This window comes from Centruroides vittatus, unplaced genomic scaffold (genome assembly GCF_030686945.1).
Source record: "Centruroides vittatus isolate TY-2023 unplaced genomic scaffold, ASM3068694v2 contig_5, whole genome shotgun sequence".
NCBI classification, from domain to species: domain Eukaryota; kingdom Metazoa; phylum Arthropoda; class Arachnida; order Scorpiones; family Buthidae; genus Centruroides; species Centruroides vittatus.
The window spans coordinates 3,148,763-3,166,081 of NW_027122286.1; the positions used below are offsets into that span (position 1 = coordinate 3,148,763).

General features: G+C 30.9%; 1 protein-coding gene across 3 annotated transcripts in view; it reads left to right on the forward strand.

Annotated features, from left to right (window-relative positions):
• The first annotated feature begins 323 nt into the window (after positions 1–323).
• The window catches only part of LOC136978223 (uncharacterized), a 39,971-nt gene continuing 22,975 nt past the window's right edge, over positions 324–17,319 (forward strand). Inside the window, exon 1 of one of the 3 annotated variants that reach the window (XM_067273881.1) lies at positions 324–4,859. In XM_067273881.1, the coding sequence (XP_067129982.1) occupies positions 431–4,859 (4,429 nt within the window). In that variant the 5' untranslated portion in view covers positions 324–430. The remainder of the gene's footprint in view (positions 4,860–17,319) is intronic. The other 2 variants (XM_067273882.1, XM_067273883.1) reach the window with 2 other exon arrangements.

Sequence of the window (17,319 nt, forward strand, 5' to 3'; positions counted from 1 at the left end):
CCTCACTTAATCTTTCAAGTTCCTCGTTACGTTATCCTTCTTAAGATCTCAACCCTAAATACGCAATTCACTCCCATTTCTGACGAATTTAATACGGATTTATTTAAACTTCAAACTGACTTTTCGCAGAATTTCAGGCATTTTAAATGTAACGATTTCGGAAGCTCATCCTAGTTACAGCTCCATTTAAAAAACTGAAAAATAAAATATAAAGAGTAGGGAGAGAAAAATCCTATTGTGACGTCGCCAGTCAATGACACTACCGGTGTGACGTCACAAAGACACTTTTCCAATTGGATCTCGCCATTGAAAACACCGGAAACTGGACGGGATAGACAGGTGGTCGACCATCTGTTACTGCCACGTCGAGTGCGCCCAACCATGTGCTACCTGGCGCACAAACGGGGAAGGTGAGTTCGTCAGTACAGTCATGTCCGTCCCGTGGGATAGGTGCGGCGTAACTCCGGAGGACTTATTCAACTGGGAGAGTGTTGCCAACTCGGGTGATGCGTTCGTTCACACCGCTGTGGACAAGTCCGACGAGCATTTACTCTTACTTTACGTACAGAACAATCGCCCCGATTTGTTACAAAACGGGCAAATGTACCTGGAGACGATCGTTGAGGAAAATTCGGACGATCTAAAAAGTATTAGCGAAGAAGAATCGTTGGGATGGGGTTCATGGGATGACGATTCGGCCTCCGAAGACGATCGTATTACTGTTGTGGAAGTTGGATCGAAGGCCGACGAGGTAGGTGTGCAATCCGTTCGCACGGATGAAGATCTATTAGTTCCGCCGTCCTGCCAGGGTTCAAAGGTCGAAGAGTGGATTGATCGTTGGATAGACAGTGTTTGCCACGAGATATTAGAGAGTTGCGCTGATAAGGAGGCGCAGAGCAAAATGGCCGATCGTTTTATGGATACGCCCGCTGCTATAGTTAATACGGTCAAAGACGTACTCAATATTTCTGAAGTCACCAACGAATTCTGTATGTTTGGCACTCCCTTATCCAGTCCAAGCAATAGTGAGTTTTGGTATACCAACTTCGATTCAACCTACCAACTAAAGCGCAATACGGACGCATCTGACTTGTGTAGTGCCGAAAAACAGACTCTTAACCCATTTCAAACCGATTCTAGAACTTTTACACTTAGTTATAATGAAGAAACACAACTTCTAGATGGTTCCTCGTCCAATTGTGAAAGGTTTATTGCAAATAAATCACCAGAAGAGCCACAAATAGGATTCACAGTGGATTCAACTCCCGACGAGATCAGCACGTCTTTCGGTGTGTCATATCAAAACTATAAACAGAAACAGGAAATTGAAACATCCAGTTTTGAGGATCCTAAATGTAACTTTAATAATATCAATACAATCGAATCAGAGTTTAAATCCGATGAGTCTACTTTTAATAATTCAAGTAATGAATGCGATAAAATCGAAGTTCCTTTGGATGTTTTTCACGATCTGTTCACGTTTGAGAACCACAAACACGAGAATAACACAAATTATGTTCCTGAAGATTCAACAAAAATTAATGATTCTTCCATTAGTATAAAAACTACAGCGTTGGATTCAGATAATTTAACCGATTTAGAGGCAGATAAATCAAATTTAGGAGAATTTAATGAAAAAAGTGACAATGAAAATGTGTGGGAAAATCCTCAATCTTGTCAGTTTATAGATTCGTTTAAGTTAATTGATAATACACCAAAACCAGAACCAAGGATACAAGCATCCATGGAATCGCTACAGATCGCTAATGCTTCTGAAGACATTTTTAACTTAAAATTTGAGAAATTTCACGAAGATTTTAATGGAACTGAAAACGGTAAGGAAATTTTAACAATTTCAGACGAATCTTTATTAGAATCCAAATTGGATAACATAGTTTTCATGCCAACAAAAACGATCGAAGATAATGAACCCATAATCAATCCTGCAATTTTAGAATTTCAGGATTTGTTTAAGGAATTTAATAATGATTCGTTTTCAATTATGAATGGTGGTTTAAGTAAAAAAGATGACTCTATATATCCTCCGGATTCACATGTGAACCACTTGATAGATGAAATAGCATTTTCGAATCTCTCCTATTCACAGGATAAAACTCAGGATTCTTTCAACGATTTAAGTTCGAAAGAAACTAAAGATTTGTTTAAAGATTTTTATCAATTTGAGAATATATTTTCTAATGATGATTTTGAATCAAAGAATGAAGATTATCAAATTTTAAATCTAGAAAGGAGAGAAGTGGACGATAGTCAAATGGATCCTGGTTTAGATAACGGATTTGTATGTTTAAATCCTGAAATTCAGGATGAAAATGTCGAAAGTGTAAGCGAAAATTCAGCAGATAAAGCAGATAATTATTACGAAAATGTGTTTAACTCTTTAGATAGTGCAAATTTGAATCATAAGGAGTCTTTTCATTGCGAAAATTTATTTGACAGTGAAGATGAAGAATCAAATTCTGAAATTATAGATTTAAAAGATGATTCTAAGGAATTAAACACGATAAATAACGAATTCAAAGCAGATATATTGGATATAACGTGTTATGGCAGAAATCCAATCCCGGATCCTGGAGGGAAAGAGCCAGAATCAGAATGGGAAAACCAGAACACTGAAGAATTTCACTGTTCAGACAATGAAAAGTTATACGTTGACAAGTCAAACAAAAATGAAGACGACCTCGTTCCGAGAAGTGTAACCAGAATATCAGGATTAACAGCAGAGGCCCTCGACGCCCTAGACGATTCGGGATACGTGGAAGAAAGTAGCGGAAGTGAAGACGGAAATCAACCTCTTCAACTTCTTGGTGGGCTAGTGGCGCCATCTGTCAAAGAGAATCTCAACCTATCCGAGGAAAACCAACCTTTGGGGGGTGTGCCTCCACAACATTATGCACACGATCGTACTTGGGTAACAAACGCTGAATCACCGATTGTGGGCGAAGCTACCTCGTCAATTTACAACTTCGACACCCGATCCTGGTTAGGAAATCGACACGACAACACCGAAAACGATGAGCAGCGATACGACGATCGTGTGGCACGTTCTACCCCCGACATCACACGCACCCTGTCGACGTCGGAAGACGGGTCAAGGTTCAGTCGGGCGTTAGCGGGCGTTTTAACTTACGCCGGGGCCAGAAGTACGCCCGATCTTACTAAAGTGGGTCCTCCGCTCGCAGCACTCTTTGGTAAAAGTGTCAACGAGCGAATACGCGACTACTTGAACAAGACTCGACAGACGAAACCTGAACGGGACTTGGCGCGTCATAGACGTCTATGTGTTTCGGCCGCTAGCGTTATCGAAAAAGCGGCGAAATTCGAGGCAAAAGGTCACTACGGGTTACAGAAGATCGGAATGCAAGAAAACAAGCCGACTGCGGCCGTAAGGCCAACAGTCTTTAGGGTAACTAGCAAACCACCTTTACCTATTTCCAGCCGAGTCAAGTTGACCAACGCCAGGAGGGAATTTTTCGAAAACTTGAACGTCGGGCAGCAACCTCGTAACGATAAACGCTTCGAGACATTCCGTGAGGAAACCAAGAAGGACAGAGCCAGATTGGCATCGAGCACACCCGATCTGGCAGGTTTCGTAACGGCGCCTGTGCGGAAATTTGTCGATCGATGCGAAAGCTGTGATGCGGCAACGCAACCGAAAACCAACGCTAGTCCGTATCGTCGTTGCACTGGTGACATCGTTTGGAGTTCGTATACCGATTACCTGCATCGGCAGAAGAGGAATCGAATCCCAGAGACTAATACTTATCTTGAAACTGATCTAGATACACTGGTGAGTAGAGAAGTGAGTGAGACTAATATTGATTCTAATACCAAACACAAAGCTATCAGCATGCTAGCCTTAGACAGTCCGAGCCCTCAACCCCCTGCAATTGAAGATGGTACCAGGGCGAGGAGTATGGATTTCTTACTTGAAGATGATAACAGGGCTGCAGTTCTGGCACCAGAGAATACCCTTTCTAATAGAGTTAAATCTGAAAGGGAGCTGAGAATAGAAAGATCACTGCAGAATCTGACTGTGCCTGACTGGTACAAGCAATCTGAATGGAGCAGGAAGCCAAAAGAAGGTTTTTTGCTGAAGAAAGAGTCTGACAGACATGGTTGGAAAGCCTCTGGTTCCAGAACTCCTTCTGTTTCTAGTTTGACTGTAGGAACTCCCAGAAAATATTCTACTGATTGGAGGAATGTTGCTTCGTTACGCTCCTCCAGAGAAAGTCTACCCACTGGAAGTTCCTGCTCTCTGTCGCCGAGGGAGCAGGGCACTTTTCATTATGGTCTGAGCCGGTGGAGCAGTAGCAGATTATCGACCGGTAGTGTACCGTCTACCACAGCGAGTAGTCAACCTTCTTGGAATGCTTACCGCTCTTTCCGACAACCGTATTTGGGTTGGAGGGCCGCAGCTGCTGCGGCTCAGAGTCCGGGTAGTGGTTCTCTTTCCCCGGCGCCTCACAGTCCTCTTTATGCTAGGTATAGTCCTACTTCCCCTCGTCTGGAAAGTTCAGACGGGGGTGATAGAAGACACGATTCATATCCAGCTAATGGCACATTCTTTGCAAATGTGTCCGAAATAGCTGGCCATCACGACATACACGAGAGACCTCTTGCTTTCTGTAGGGACAGGTATTCTTACATACAAAGTGTTTACAATAGTGAGTTATCATGGGGTGCCAGTCAGCACGAAGCACAAGACACACAGCAGCAGACTCCTGACACTTCTCCTCAGAGATCTAAAATGGTGTGGATGGAATCCTCTTTTGTGGGTCAGAAGTCAGGTGGCCAACACGAACCTCCAAAGCATCACCTTCATCCTAAAGAACCCTTGGGTGAGTATGTCATCCGTGACTTTCGTAGATATGGAATTACCTTATGATCTTATTATGCTGAAATCTTGTGTTCTGTTTTGCAAAAATACATTCCGAATATCTTTTGTTATAAAAAAACTTGTTTATTTGTAACATTAAATGTTTGTACCAAAATTTTTTTGTTTGTTCTGTTTGTCTTGTTTTGTTTGCTTTATTTTAGTTTTATTTTTAATTAAGTAAAATTAAATCTACAAACCATAAAAACAAACTAAAACATTTAATAAAAAAGTTACATACATTTAAAATTAAAATTTAGATTAGTCATTATTCTTAAAAACAATCCAGCAATTTGATTTCAAAACTGAAGATAAACTATCATTGTGAAATTGAAATTCATTCTTAAAAATTCCTAAAAAATTTATCTCCATTAAAATTAATTATATATACAATATATATTTTTGTTTTTTAAATATTTATAAACAATTGAAATTTATTTTAAATATAATTAAATTTATTCATAATTATTCAAAGATGAAAAAATAACTATTAAACATTTTTCCTGTTTTGTTTTTAATCTTAAAATATTTTATTCAATTTAATTTCTTTCCCTTCTCTTCAACTATTTTATAATATCCTTAATATATATGTTTATATTAATACACATTTCAATTAATTCAATTAAAATTTATTCAGATTTTAATATATTTTTTTCCTTTTAAGCTCTGAATTAATTAGGTTATAAATATACTAACTTAATTAAAAACATTATATGAGTTATTGCTAGGCATATATTTTGCTCGTGTTTTAAAATTGCAAAGATTATGATAGATATATATTTTTTAGAAATATTAATTTCATCTTGAATAATTTATATATCAAAATAAACAAATATAAAGCAAGAAAAATTGTATATATTAAAAAAAGTAAACGAATTTCATTACTTACAAGTATTGCATCACAATTTTTTTGTTTTTACAATGATTTTTTTCATTTTTGAACAAAGAGTCACCACAAAATTATAAAAATATAAATTGTATTTTGCTTTATTTTTCAAGTCAAAGTGGTTCTGTTAATATAGAAATTTTTTGCTCTTTCTCCATCTTTTTTTCTCACTGCAACAAAATCAATAGTTTTATATTTTAAACAATAATACATTTTAATATATCATTATCAGCATATACATTAAACATTAAAAAATACTATTTCTTTAGCTAGTCTATTTAATGAGAACTCCTGAATGAACAATCTTGGAGCAGACAAAAAGAGAAAATAAAAAAAAATTTTTTTTTATCACTGACAATGCCTTAGGCTGACATTCTCCAATAGTCATTTAAATTTTCCCATAAGAAATTTTTATTTTTATGAGACTGCATTCTTTAATAAATGGTACTGCACTATCTTTGACAGTGGAGTGGAGTGGCTGATTGATAATTAAAATATAAATTAACTTATTGTTTGGCCATTAAATTTAAATGTTAAACGTATTTAATCCAATAATCAGAATTTGATGAGATTTTATGTTTTTTATGATAGGCTTTTCAAAATTGAATTATGAAATTTGAAGTATTGTTGAATGAAATGCTGGAAATTAAAAAAATTAAATTATAAACTTGCAAAGAAAGCTTAATATAAGGTCCTTAAATTAATTTAACTATAGAACAATAAATTAATTAAAATATAAAATAAATTGTATTTTAAATGTTAGTTCTTTGACAAGAGGATAATGAATAACATAATGCAATTATTTATAATTAAATTAATTTCATTAATGGCACCAAAACAGAAAATTTTAAAAATTTAATGAACTACAGTATATTTCATTTAACTGATCCAATAAACGTCTTGTTTTTTAGTGCCAAGTATTAAACTCTGATTCAAATTCCTGCAATAATATGGAGCTTGATACAAAGATATATATAAACATAACATCCTAAACTTTCTGAAATCTTTATCAAGTGAAAATTAATATAATGAAGACACACCCTTAAATGGCACAATGCCATTAAGTCTTTGAAAACATATCAGTAATGCAGATGGGTTTAGGATGATACCAAAAAGGAATTAGGACAGGGATATTAGTATGATTGATTTATTTTTAAAGAAATATTTTTGTAAAGCAGATAAAATAAGAAAAATTTGATATTAAGATTATTTTGAAGTTATATTGTTTGAATTTCAAATATCTTTTCTATTATACTGATATGCCATTTGATTTATTAAATTCTATATACTTTGATGTTAATATAGAAAAATGGAAAAGAATAATAATATTTTAGTATTTAAATTATAAGAATATTTTAGGAATTATATTTTCTTAATAAATTAAAAAATATGATTTATAAATTTAAGAAATTTATTACTTTATTTATTCATAGATAAAATTATCTAAAAACTCAGATCATTTCTGTCAAACAAGATACTTTATATACACAACTGCCTCATATTTTTAATATTTTTATTATATTATTTAATAATTTAAATATAAATAAATTCTATTTAGTTTTTCAAGGTTTTTCATATGCAATTCTCCCTTTATTTTTGATCTAAAGCCATAAAGAGAGATAAACACATTCAAACAACAAACTTATAAGAAATGTAGCAATTAAATTAAATTATCTACTGCATAAAATGGATTATACTTTTATATAACTTTTGATTTATTTGATTGATTAAAACTTATAAACTTAGGCTACATAATAATGTATCCCAATTAGTGGATAGTAACCCTCTAGGGGTCATGAACCACATTCCTGGATAATATCATGGTCTTCCAGTCTGCAGCTAAAAGGGCATGACAACAAAGACAGTTTGGAAAGCACTGTTACCTATTGAATCTTTACTGCATAAACTGTTTCATAGTATAAAAAATAAAAATTTATTTAATAAAAAAAAATCTAATCTTACATATAATTAAATTTTGGTAATAAGTATAAATTTAATATTTATTTTCCTTGTATAAGATATTGTTATCCGGAATTATATTATCAAATATGCATTATTAATAACCTGTACTTTTGATTTTTGAACAATTTTCTAACTGTATAAATCAAAAACTAGTATAATGTGTATACTGTAGATGTTACAAATAAAATTAAGACAGTAGAATACTTTAAAATTTATATAAATTATCTTCTAAAGTAAATTAAGTCTTTAAGCTTTTAAAGTAAGAGAAAATTGATATATATTCTAGATCAGTGGTATTCAATCTATGGGTCACGACCCTATTTGGGGTCACGGAAAATTACCTTGGGGTCACACTGTTAAAATGTTTGAATACCATTGTTCTAGATTGTTCTGAGAAAAATAATCTTAAATATTTGAAAATTTAATAAATACCTGAGGATGTTGATATGAGAAATGTTATTCTATAAAAATATTTTTAGAAAAATTATTTCCTATAAAATTTTATGGAAGAAATATCTTGGCTTAATAAAGTTGACCTTAAATATCATATATTTAAAAATAAATAAGTGCAATTTAAAAATTTCTTAAACCATTTTTAGCACTATTGGAATTAATCTTTATAAAAAATTCATTTGGAAATTCAACCTAAACAAGGAAAAGATTTGCTTGAGTGAATATAGTTTATTTTATATATATATATAAATAAAATAAGATTATTATTATAAATTCCTGTAGTGACCAGTTGTTTACTAAATTGACTTAATAGTTATTAAATGATACCTTTTTACATCTATTTTAATCTATTTATTGAAAAAATATAAGTTTAAATATATATATTATTAACACATAAATGGTTTAAAGATCATTTCTTAATTAAAGAGTTTCTGAACTTTTTTAATAATTATTTTTAACATATAGATACGTGTATAAGGATTCAGCAGATAAATCCAGAGAATATCTTGATAATTGCTTTCTAGTTAAATTATTATTCATTTTGTTTCTACTTTAGGTTAGAAGAAAGCCAATTAAATATTTTGTAAAAATCATACAGTCATATACAAGTCATAACTTTATATAGAAATATAAGGTTTCAGTAGATAAATTCAGTAAATATCTCAATAATATGCATATTAAAATATTATTTATTTTGCCTTTACTTTGGGTTAGTAGTCTTAGTGTTTGAACTAAAACAAATATTTATTTTCTTTTTTAAAATTTAATTATTATCTTAATTTTTAAAAAATTCATTGTTCATATCTCTTGTTATAAATATAATATATTTTCTGTTGAAATCAAATATATTTTTAAATATTAAAACTTTTGAGCTGCTTATTTAGAACAGAGATCAGAAGGATTTCTGAAATTAAAGGGTAGAGACTTAAAGGCTGTCTGATATTAAGAAATCAAAAAAATTATTATTATTATTAAATAGCGAAATAGATAAAGATTAATATTGAATTGAATAATTTAAAGGAAAATGTATTTATTCATTATAACTAATTCAAAGATTTCATTTTAATATCGGAATCACGCAGTTGCTAGTAGCGTGTTAGATTTTTGTGATCCATAATTAATATCACGTCATTCACTTAGAAGCATTTTCTTCTTTAAAAGAAAATTTCAAAATATTTTATCATAAGGCATATAATTTTTAATATTTAATTTAAATAAATGTAATTAATATGCTATTATATACGTTACATATAATAAGTGGTTATGATGTCTACGGAAGCAGTCACCATTTTTCCAATGTGTCGGTCGCGATCGCCGAAGGGTCGCAAATTGAATTGCTTTAAATCATCACTCTCAAAGTTACGAGCAAAAGTAAAAAAGATTTGTATTAAAAAAAAATTCATCCAAAATTCCTACATGTTTATGAAGTTCGTAATATTTTTCAGTGAGTTACAAAAAAACAAAAACAAAAAAACCCAAGTAGTAAAGGCTGAGAAGAGTTGCATCAATATTTTATTTATGGTAGTTTAAGCTATAGAAAATTGATTTTTGCCATTAATTTGCGTTAAAAAAATCAATAAATAACGCTACAGACTTTACTTTCGTTCCTTTTTTTTCTTCTAATAAACAAAGATTAAAGTGCCCACAGTGAAATAGGATGTGGGTAGAAGACCCACACTTTTCCTTTGTATACTTCCTATTTGAAGGGGTGTAAAATATGATATACAGTAACTTACACCCTTACCATCTGGTCTTACAGTTTATGCACTACATGTAGCGTGGCCACTTATAGACAATTTTCTATATATAGAAATCTCTTTAAAAGTTGGCTATGTTCTATGATAAAATGAAAATTCCCTGTATAGTGTTTTTATATATCATAATAGAATTAGTTAGATGAATTTAATACATTTTTTTAATTATTTTTACTAATAAAATTTATCCATTTATTTCATTTATTTTTAGAATTTTTAACGTATTTGTTCTACACCATTACACTTTTAACATACATTCTTAGGAATCAATTGATATATATATATATTTATTAATGATTATACTAAATGGAACATTAACTAAAATAAATTTCAATTAAAATTATTATATTGATGACTTATACTAAGTATTAAATTAATAACATATTGATTAGTGGAGTTAATAATATGTAAAAATTAGCAATTACAGAAATGATTTTATAATTTTTTTTTCAAATATTACAGCTAGATTTTATGAACGGCTTAATTTAATGTTTGTTAATTTACCAAATCAATATAAGACTAGAAATACGTATTTTGAAGCAAATAAGGACTTTTCTCCTCTCCTTTTTAAACTGTGATCAAATATCTACTATTTTAAACCTGTAGTTATCTTTCATGCAATGTGTATCTCTCTAGTTCTCAAAATACATCCTCCTACTTCTTATCGAAAATTATGCTAAAGTGGGTCAGTTCTTAAATATGTGTAAACCATAGATTCAAGTTCTCTTAGAAGTGGAGAGACCGGAATGAGTTTTTACAGGCTCCAGTATATTAAAAAAAGCATTTTAAATTGTATTATGTTTTTTAAACAATAAAATTATTCTAAAAATAAATAATTTTTTCTTAATACACAATTAAGAAATACATGGAATGTGAATACAAGCAATTCGTAGCTAATGTTTTTGAGGTCCTCGCAAATGCGAAGACAGACAAATGGCTTTACTGGCCTCCCCTGTGATGGAGACCAGTGGATGGAGCTGATTAGGATATGGTTAAGATTCACAAAATACATTCTTTAAAGATACTATAGATCAGATTTTTAGGAATCAATCAATTGTAGAAACTTATATTAAGTATTTGTATTTTATGTTTATTTGCAAATCATGTTTTACATATATTAAAGGTACGTCCACTTTAATATGACTTACTATGAGGAATAGAAGAATTTTTTCTGAGAACTAGAGAGATACACATTGCAGGAAAGATTATTTAAGAACTTCAACATTAAAATGGCATAAGCATTTGATCAACATTCAAAAACCAGGATCTATAAACTATCTTGTGTCTACAATATAAGATCTACGTGTAATATGTAATTTTACTATATACCGTGTCTTAAAATACGGATTTTACGTCATAAAAGTTAAAATATTACGAAACAAAGTTGAAATGTCATCCAAATATACAAACCAAATACAATCCATATTATTTATGATACGTTTAGTGTTTATCTTATGTATTTTATTTACGTTGATTCCAAAGACTTATTAAGACTTTACCTACGTTATTTAGCAATCTTTGGAGTTTGTTTATGATTAGAAACAAGCTAACGATCGTATAGTAGTCATAATCATATCGGAATTTGGCAAGAGGCCAGTGCATTGGGGTCCAGCCAGCCCGTTCGAACAAAAATCAGTGTTGTAAAGCATAACATTCTGTGCTTACAGGCAATGAACTGAACAATTATTACTTTTTTATGTGCAAATTATATTAATGTTTCCGTTCTCACGAATTACAAGTTAAATATCCTCCCCGTATAGTACCTTCAACGGATATTGTATAGTATAGAATGAAGTGTTTCACGGCATAAGTTATTGATCTGTGTGGTGTATTATATCACATAGAAATGATTTTTCCCGTGTTTTCTGATATTTTACTATTTTTAGAATGATATTTACACTTAGTTAAATCGGTCGGGATATTTCTTTTGTTAAAGTGAAATGTCAATATATATGAAACATTTTTATGTCTCAAAACATAAGAATTTATACTTAATTTCTATTAGCCAGTTGTTAATTATCGTTAAAAATTACGCTATTTATTTGTTTTATAAATTTATCAAGTAGTTTTTAAAGAAGCAATTTTTATACATAATTTTCAACGAAAAGAAATTTAAAAAATAGAAAATATCCCAAAAGACTGAGTTTAATTAGTACAAAATCTGTTCTTTGAACTGAAGAAATGAATCATATTTTATCAAAAGCTTTTGTTATCAAATTTTATGACGTTTTATATAAGCAGATATGATGTAATAAAATTTCATAAGACGAAAACTTAAAAATATATAAAAGATATGCTTTACTTCTAACCTAAAATATCCTATTTTCCGTTGAAAATGTTAAACGAAAATTTATATTACAAGCGCTGTTAGTTACAAAGGTTATAACTAACAGCGTTTGTAACTTAGCGGTAGGTTGCTAATATATTAATCAGTTACCAAGATATCTGTGATCAGATTTTTTTGTAAATCTCAAGCCAACATTTGATTTATAAAATACAATTTTTAATGAGATAATTTTATTTAAATCGAGTTAAAACACAGACGTGTATCGATCGATCGATCGAGGATCTATATAACCTATAAGTGGAGTGAAGTGGGTAAGAACACAGCAGAAGTAAATGATAAACGAAAATATTTAAAAGAAAAACTTTAAAATGTTTATATATAAACGTGACAAAGCCTTAAATGTTGAAACGGATGTTAAAGCAGAATGACTAGGACTGTAAAATAATAGGTACTGTATATATTACGACATCGTACAAGGAAGTATCATGTTGAATGTTGGTACAGCACTTGAATTTTGTTACAAATACGTTCGATAAAGCAGCAATAATTTCATTTTTTTACACCCATGACTTAAAGTTTATATAATAATATTTATTTAAACTAAATTTAATCATAGAATACATATATGCACAGAAGATCAAAAGTAATGTTTATATAGAGGTACAGTACATACAAGTAGATGCCGTTACTGTACGTTCATTCGAATTACACAACATTCCTTTTGTTAAAGATCTCGATTTATCGATCAGTTTTAACGTGACAAAAATTATAAACATTAAATTTTGTGCTGATTAATTGTTACAAAACACTCGCAGAAGTTTATTAAGTTTCTATTAAATGTACGGTACTTGAGAGAGATTTACATATATATTAAACAAACGACAGCTTAGGGCCTCGTATTATGAGGTTACAGTTTGTCTTATGCATTTCAATTTATTATTATTATTAAATGTGTAGTATCTTTCGCAGGGCCGAATATTTTCTTGTTAAACAAGTTATAGCTTAGAACCTCGGTTAATTAAGAGTCTAGATAAGGCCTTACGCTTTTAAATGTATAATTGCTTGGAGGACCTGTTGCATTTTGTAGCTTAGAGCCATATAAATTTAAACTTAGCCCTGAATATATTTATAAGCAATAGTCCTATTCTTGCATAGAAACGTTGAATCCTGTACTTTATTTTGCTGTATTTTCGTTATTTTAAAACATTTGGCATGTTTCTGCACTTATAAACTTCTCAATGTACGAATATTTACATTAAAGTATGAGTAAATATCAAATTTAGCCTAATAAAATTTTCCACTTTACTTTAAAAGTGAAAAACTTTATTACATTTTAATTTTATATTTACTCACATTCTAGATATTTACTACTCAGATTCATTTATACTTTACATGATGATCCTAAGAAATTTTTATATTAACACAACACAGTAACGGTAAAATTACAGAATACACTAGGCGTAACTTCTTTAATTATCTCGGAACATTGTTTCCAACCGGGGGATCGCGAGTCATTTCATAATCTTTGTCACCTAAAAGGAGTGGTTTTAAAAGTATAAAAATTAGGGAAACATCAGAAAAAAGAACGAAATAACCTCATTTATCCCAAAGAATGTCGCTATTTGGACGAAGTTTCGGAGATTTATGACTAATCGTTTGCACTCGAACCAATTTGTCAGTACTTTATCGCATCGAAATACTGGAATTTAATGAATAATTCAAAGGGGGGTCAGTTATATAAATGAATGACGACGTTGCATGACAGGCAAATATCATGTGACGTAATTGCCTCCCGCTGAAAGGTGTCTGGTTACGCAGTTTAAACGCACACATTTAATTATTTTGTCTCCTTTTTTTTCTAATCTTAATTTAATTTCCAAATTATTGCTCCGATTAATTAGATTAATTAACTTATTAGTATCTAATTAACAATGTATTTAGTTCAAAAAACTAGTATGTGCCTCTATGGCTACCATTTTTAATATACTCAGATTAGTCTTTATGTAACTTAAGTTTATTTAATAATATTTATTTAGAATAAATTTAACCAAAGAAGATCAAGAGTACGTATAAAGATATAGTAAGCATCATTATGGCATATCTATTCGAATTACACAATATTCCTTTTGTTTGTTTTATCGATTTTATTGATTTTACTATCGATATGCAAATTTGATTAGTATTAGCGATTTAAAAATAGATCAAAATTCCACAAGTTTCTGATATAAAAATGTTTTTATAAATTAAAAGAGAAATAGAAATTTCATTCTTAAATCCTGTTTGTTAATAATAAATTAATCTAAAAGATAAGCGTTTCCTAATTAGTGGATTACATTCGCCCCGAATCTATATCTTAATAATATCATGTTTACACAGATGTAGTTTTAGATATAGACAAATTATGCTTTTGTCTGAGATCTGTTGCTTTTAAAGGCCTCAGAAAAGCACAAATAAATGCTTATCGATACTCGGTAGTCCAGTATTTGTAAACCAGTACTAGCTAGGATCCTAAGCTTTATATAATGTCAAGTATCGTGAGATACGAGCTCTAGATTATATGAATTTATATAAAGGGCCTCGCAAGTCCAAGTGTGCTTAGATCCTCGCGCAACCCAAGACAGCCACTAAATTTATAGTAAGATAGTTAGCCAACTGAAAGAATATAGGTTTTTTTTTTTTTTTTAACTTTTCTTGCTCTGCGAGCACTAAGAAGTTTTTTCAGGTTTATTGGCCAGGCACACAATATGGTAGCCAAATGATGAGCACTGACATGTTTGGATCAAATCATTTATAAAAATTTCTGAGGGTATAATCCGGATTCGAAACTTGGTCCCTCAGAATCTGTCTTGGCAATCTGGTTGTCACTAAAGTACGAATTTTCAGAAATATAAGGATAGTTTTGAAAGTGATTGTGATTAGTTTAGTAATGAGAATTTGAGTTTACATAATGTATTAAACATTCCACTAAGAATGTGGTACATATACAAAATGTTACAAGTCATCCAAAACAAAAAAAAAATAATAAAGATTATTTTCAGAACAATTAAGAAGCAAAATAATAAACAAAGAGCTTTAAAATATTGAAACAAAGGTGCTGGTATCTTGTTAATGATATTGATAAGTTGAAGGAGAATACTATACATCTTCATGTTGTGTGTTCTCTTTTTCAAAAATTACTAATAAATAATATGAAAAAAGATCGAAAAAAAATCATTTGTACCAACCTGCTATTCATGAAACGCTTCAAATTTAAACTATTTACCATCCATTTTGTTCATTAGGAAATGACATTCCTAACTCAAAACATGAAAATGACATTCCTAAGGAGACACCACTTCCATTTTTAAACCAGTAAATATATGCATGGAAATAAATATTGTTTGTTTTTGTTAGTTACGGCAACGCAACACTTGGGCGATCTGTCTAGGAGGGGATGTCTTCCGGGAGGTCTTTTAAGGGTAACTGTCCCCTATTTAGGCATTAAAGACGTGGAGAAAACCTGGAAAATTCCATTTGGTCAGCCCGTCCTGGCGAGGCGCGAACCCACAACCGAATTATCAGTGTTTAGGGAACGGAACCGCTTGGCCATTGGCGGGTCGAAAATAAATATTGAGTGGGCTCAGACCCAAATACAGGATGACATCAGCACTCCATGAAATCCAGATCACATGGGCTCGAAAGTTTTGTCTTTATGCAAAAAAAAAAAAGCAATAGAAAAGTGATGTAAATTAAAAATTTCCTTTGGTAAGTGGTGAAAAATCTGTTTTTCTTTATTCTATTCATACATTTTTATAGTTTTCGGAATTATCTAGGACCTCATGTTTATGACAGGTCCGGGTCTCTGAGAGAAAGCCCTGAGTAGATCTGGCAATTGGAAAAATAAAACTAATGAGCTACAGATAAAAACTGGAATTCATGGTTTTATTTCTTGCAACTATTTTTACAATATTTTACGTTCGATCAATATTGTTATGAATCTCACTGCACTTGTATGTATATATGTATATATAAAACTCGTGTGGCATAGTTAATCCAATAATTCACTGATCCATACTGACCTGAATCTCATATTTATGTGCGGGATGAAGATAGATGAAATGATTTTCGACGTAATAAGGTTACGATCAATTATTATCAGATTTAAATATCTAGAAAAAAGACACAAAAGATATTAATCTACTGCCGGAGAATATTTATTTTAAATATGTAAAAAATAGCCAAGTAATAATAATAAATTAATAAAAAGCTTATGTAAATAGTCTACATCAAACGAATATTTACGTAATTCTTTTATGGCTTAATTTATTTACACAGCTTCATGATTTTATGTTTAATTTCTTCGATTTTCGAGCACCAGTTTAATCTGAATTAATTCAGGAATAAATTACTTTATGTTTAAAAAAAAAAACATTTGTGTTTGTTCTGTATGGCTATACGTTGGTGTCTTGCTGTCTTCTTCGTCTGATTTTAGAAAATTATTTTGAGATTACTGTGATCCAATCTTTTATAAATGTTACTTCCATCATCCTTAAAAGTATAAGTATAAATTTTAATTTATTTCTTCAAAAAACTTGAGACTAAACGTAAATCTTAATATTAATTATATAATGGAGGCTCATCTAATCCGAGTAAAACAGAGACCATAGCAGATAAAATTGCCCTATATTGGTATTTATTTATATATATAAAGGAGGATGTTTGTTTGTTCGCTGCATACTCCTAAGCTGTTCGACCAATTGCTACAAAACTCAACAGTTACGTTCACATACTTCGAACTTAGATGATGTCGTAATCCCAATCTAAAATACCGATTGAATTTCTGTAAATCAATTAATTTCTATCTACATTTGATTTGCTTGTTTTACATGTAGCGCCATCTATTGGCAAAAAATTAAAAAATAAAATTCCTACCAAAAAATATATAACTTATAAAAAATATATATTATATTTATTAAATTACTGCGAAATAGACGCGCTATATCATTACTGTTACAGATAGCATATCGCACTTGCCTGCGTGGAATCGAACGTATAGGGTCCATCTTTCCATAAAAGTCTTCTTGGGATGACACCCTTCGGCAGA